This window comes from Triticum dicoccoides, chromosome 7A, assembly GCF_002162155.2.
Source record: "Triticum dicoccoides isolate Atlit2015 ecotype Zavitan chromosome 7A, WEW_v2.0, whole genome shotgun sequence".
In the NCBI taxonomy this organism is placed as follows: Eukaryota; Viridiplantae; Streptophyta; class Magnoliopsida; order Poales; family Poaceae; genus Triticum; species Triticum dicoccoides.
Genome location: NC_041392.1, coordinates 740,580,942 through 740,586,256, shown reverse-complemented (window position 1 = coordinate 740,586,256; position 5,315 = coordinate 740,580,942). Strand labels below are relative to the sequence as shown.

The 5,315-nt window shown below is 42.0% G+C and overlaps 1 protein-coding gene across 1 annotated transcript in view; it reads left to right on the top strand.

The window, feature by feature from the left end:
- The first annotated feature begins 273 nt into the window (after positions 1-273).
- LOC119328745 (transcription factor NAI1-like) overlaps positions 274-5,315 on the top strand; it is a 6,679-nt gene continuing 1,637 nt past the window's right edge. The window contains exons 1-2 of the mRNA XM_037601721.1: positions 274-777; positions 1,634-2,023. Coding sequence (XP_037457618.1) covers positions 274-777; positions 1,634-2,023 — 894 coding nt within the window. The remainder of the gene's footprint in view (positions 778-1,633; positions 2,024-5,315) is intronic.

Here is a 5,315-nt window from a genome sequence, read left to right as displayed (position 1 = left end):
GAATAGGCTGGGGCAGAGATAGGCCCCAGGGTTGTGGTGACAGTGCACCTGGTCCATTTTGCACTGTTTTGCACTTGGTATGATGCATCTCTAGGCTTTCTAGCTATATATACCCCATAACCAACACATATGTAATGCATCTAGCCAGCTATAGGCTACATATGTTCTTTGGAGTGTAATGTAAGATACTCAGTTTCGTGATTTAATTTGTTCTTGTAGTGGAGATCTAGCATAGTTGGGTTGGGAGTTTGTAATCTCGATCGGTCGATCGACATGGAGGAGTCGAGCTTCATGCAGTGGGCGATAAACACGCTGGACCAGCACACCTTCCCCGCCGCCGCTTCTCTGGTATACGATACTGGCAGCTTCCACTGCGGCGACCATACTGCCGCCTCCTTCCCCTCGCAGCAGGAGCTCGGCACCCCTCCCCAGCCTCTGCCGACGACGGCCGGTGACAACCCGGACCTGACGGTGCAGGTTGACAACCAGTACGGGGATAGCAGCTCCGGTGATGTGGTGGTCCACGCCGCCGTCGCCAGGGCTAGCACGCCAATGAGCTGGAAGTCCAGTGCTGCGTCGACGCAGCCGGCCGCGAGAGGAGGACATAAGAGTGCTGCCGGGAGGAGATCTGGGAGCAACTTGCAGGGCTCCGCAGCATCGGCGTCGTCGATGTCCCCTGATCCCGCCAAGGACCACATAATCGCGGAGCGCCGCCGGAGGGAGAAGATCAACCAGCGGCTCATGGAGCTCTCCACTCTTATCCCCGGCCTAAAGAAGGTATTCTCTTGTATCCATCACTTCTATTCCATAGATCTCATCCCATGCATGCTTCTTGCAATAACCATGTACTGCAAATTAGTTAAACTGCAGGTAAGGATTTTGGCGAGGAGGGAGATGCCATTCGTTTTTATAAGCTCTTATCTCCTTTTTTTAGCTTTTGCAGTAATAATATCTATTATAATGTCTGTAAACACCCACCTTGATGGCTATTTTTGTGTTGGTACGCTCCAGGAACACGCTTTCTATTAAAAGCAAACTTGTTTGTCAACGTTGAATGATTTTTAATCTTTTGTGTTGTAATAGTTTTCTTAGAAGAATGGATTTTCTGTGAAACTTAAACATACTCAACATTTTTCAGAAGCAAATAAAAGCGTAATTTTGCCCCAGGGGTGTGTTTGAATTTCTCTGCTACTAGATTTTGATATACCTGCTAGAAGAAATGTTGTGACGCTGAAAACCTAGAAAAAAACACTGTGCTGAACAATTGAATTATGAAGGGCCAGACGAATGGACTGGAGGCCAGTTTTTCCGCAGGACGCCTTTTGGGCGGCACCTAGCGCTGCCCATATATTTTTTTTAGAAGAACTAGTAGGATGGTAAAACTCATAGTACATCAAATGGCACTAGGCCTATCCACATGAAGATAGCATACTGGTATGATATGCTCTAAAATTTGAATCAACTTGGATTAATTTAGCATATTGGCACCTTGTCCTTATGTGTGCATGCTTGCTTGGTAGAAGCTTGGATTAATTATTTAATTAATCAACCAATCTATTAAAAATTTAAGATTGCATGTGTTATTTAAGATTGAGAAAGATGGTGGTGAATTGATGTGAGTCCGATGTGGCAGATGAACAAGGCAACGATTATTGGGGATGCGGTGAAGCACGTGAGAGAGCTCCAAGAGAAGGTGAACATCCTGGAGAACAACAACAAGCATGCTGCCACCACCACCATCTGCTCCACTGTACTCGTCCACAAGAACAGACCCTGCCTAGGCGGCCTCACCAGCAACTACGGCGACGATAATGTCAGTGAGCCGAGCCAGTTGGGCACATGGCTTCCAGAGATCAAGGTCCGGTTTTCAGATAAGAGCGTGCTAGTGCAGATCCACTGTGAGAACACAAATGGACTACTAGTGAGGGTACTGGCAGAGGTGGAGGTACTCCGACTTGCCATCACCCACACCAGCAGCATGCCATTCCTAGCCGACACCACCATCATCAACATTACGGCCAAGGCAAGTAGTACTCAAACCGTTATTTTTGTACCGCTGAGATTTTTTTTTTTAAACAGGGGAACCCGTGGGCTCTGTATCAATTGATGCCTGCAGCTATTTTCCTCATGATGTATCAATCCGTAAAAAATATAGTAGTTCCACAAGTAGCTAGTAATTGCCTATCGGGGTTGCGATTAAATTACATTAAAAATCACCAAATATAGTTTCATAATATCAATTCACGTACTGTTTGATGAGATATAAAAAAGGGAAAGTAGTGTCTGCACCCCACCACACTACACCCTAACAAAATATTTCAAAAATTCTGAAACTTTGTGGGAATGATTATTAACAAATGTAATGGATGCTTGGAAAGTTTGGTGGTCAAATAATATTCAAAGAGCTCTGTACAAAAAAAGACAAAAATGCAAAATCTGCTCAAACAGTGCACATACATTTTGAGTGATTCTGTTTTTTTGTACAGAGCTCCTCGAATGCTATTTGACAATCAAACTTTGCAAGAACCTATAACATTTGTTCATAATAATTCCCAGAAAGTTTCAGAATTTTTTAAAATGTTTTGCTATGTTTTCTCAAGGGGGTGTAGCGGGGGTGTAGAAAAACCACTCTCAAATACAAGTATGCATACACAGTGTCTAGATGTGGTTAGCAAGAAAAAATGTATCGTAGGATGGATGAAATGCTCATATCTTGCACTCCCTCCGTCACGGTTTAGAAGGCACAGTTAAATTTGCGTGCGTTTCCACAATAGACAAGATTTAGGGCGCATTGCATTTATTTCTAGTAGCTAATTAGTACTCCGATATACTATTTCTATATGCATGCGTAGTGTGAATGCTATTTTTTAGCCCATCCCACAACCAATAGATAATCACCTAGGTCCTAGAGAATTTCCAAGTGCGCCTTCTAAACCATGACGGAGGGAGTAACAAACATGCTTAATTATGATGTACCAATAATTAATAAGCACATATGCATTAGTAGTTTTTCTTCGCATAAACCGACAATATAACAACTTGAGCACATAGAAATATAGGTGATTGAATTATATAGATAGTCCTTTATATTGATTGTTGATACTTTTTTCTCTAACTAAACATCTGCCGGGATGGCTTTAGATGTACAAAACCTTTGTTTTATAAATTATGCAAAAATTATCTTGCTCAGAGAATATAGTACCATAGTGAAATGATAGAAGTGGAATCAAGTATCACACAAGCCTTTCCGTAATGCTACCTTATCTCTCATCCTCCTTGGATCGGTGGCTTTCCTCATCGGTTTTCTACGTAGACCGACCTATGAATGTCTACACATATTTTCTTCAAACCCAAACTACTCGTTAATATCTTATCCTTTGCACAAGTCTACATGTCCAACAGTTAACAACCAAACTGATGCACACTACACATACTCATGCACACATATATCACACCAATTCTCTCACATCCATCTCACGCACATATATAAATCATCAAGATTAGTACAATTGACCTCGTGTTTTTTAGGGAATGGAAGAAATATAAAAAATGCTAAGGGAAACCCGGTACATTTCAGCGATTGTCAAAGAAAAAGAAATGTGATTAACAAACTACAATAGAAAAACATATTCTTGATTACACTATTTGCTTCATGACAGTAGAATCAATATATCCATCTCACCTCATCATTCCATCATCTAACACCCAAGAGTTTCTGAGCTCAAAGCATGCTCAAGATTTATATACATGCATGAGATGATATATAGGGATAAATATGAATAAATACAATATAGCTAGGTTAAAAGGTTATACATATAGACCAGAGAGGGGCTAGTTAAGGAAAGGAAGGGCGAACCAAAATATCATTATCATTTACCATTAGATTAATCTGTTGTCAATTGACTTCTTGTCCATATTATCTTATTTTGGTCATGCTCAAAGATAAGAGCACTGACACATGATTTGTATGGACTATTGAAAAATCAAGATAGGAAATTAATTGTTAGGTCGTTTTGTGCAAAGACACTGAAATGGAGCATCAATCATGGAATGACAATGCAAGAGTTAGTTATACCTTGACCATCACAAGGCCAGGGCAAGGCCACTCCATGCTATCATCCAAACTAAGTCACGTCAAACCATGTCATGCCATTAATTCCCTATTGGAGCTACACTGTAGCACTATTGGGTCTATGCAGGCTAGGCCGCACCTCATTGGTATTCGACCAAGGAAGATCATGCCACACCGTCTTCGAAAATGAGGCAGGCCACCCCAATGCGAAGGCACACCACATGTGAAGAAACAAATGTAAAAAGGCATGACACGTGTTGCTTGGACAATAGAGTGAGGAAGGCTGAACCACAACCGGTTCAAGGCAACTTGGGTGATGCTAATGGATAGAGGACGGCTAGAACATGCCTCTGTCAGATCGAGATAGCTCGTGTTGCACCATCCTTACCATTTTAGGTGAAGTGTGGTAATGATAGTGGCGGTGTCCGGAGTCAAGAAGGAGAGGAGCTTGACATCCAACAGCTGGGAGAGAGAGAGAGGTGGGATGGGGTCGGGGTTTAGGTCACGAGTGTAAGAATTTTACATAGTATATGAGGCAGTCATGTATGGTACCCCATCTCGGCTGGAGAAAGTACAAATGAAAAAGTTGATCTATAATGCAAGAGCGAACATCCGCGTGCTCCAAGAAAAAAATGACATGAAAAGAGAAAGCCAGAAAGTGAAAACAACATGACAACCCTATTATATTAGTGATTAATATTGATGTATGTTGATGACATGACAACCATATATAGTTAGTTGATGGCCATATTATCAGCCATGATCTCATTTAAGTATTCTAGTTGGCTAATGTTTCTAGTCTGCTACAAAATTCCTGCACCGAGACATAATTTTGGACCACCATGGATAAGGGTCATGTCGATGCAGCATGTTTTGCGCCATACATATGCCATCTAGATAAAATTTAAACATAATGAAAAATGGGGACAAATGATCAACCAAGACTTAATTTGGGAATTCAAGCATTATGAAGGAGACACCCCAGCCATGATATAATATATGACAGTTTTGCTGGATGTAAGTCGCCTGAATTTTTTAATTTGGGTCAGTCGATTTGGTTGAGAAAGAAGCAGTCGCTGTAGAGTACCGAGGCCGTCGGCGGCAGGATTGATCGATCTCATCTATCGTGCGGTGCAAAGGGGGTGCAGGGGGGAGAAGAAGTCTCCTTGTCTATCTTAGGGTGTATGGGGTGGAGGTTCGCTAGAGAAATCCGGTAGTTCATCAACCTTAGAAGGATGGACGG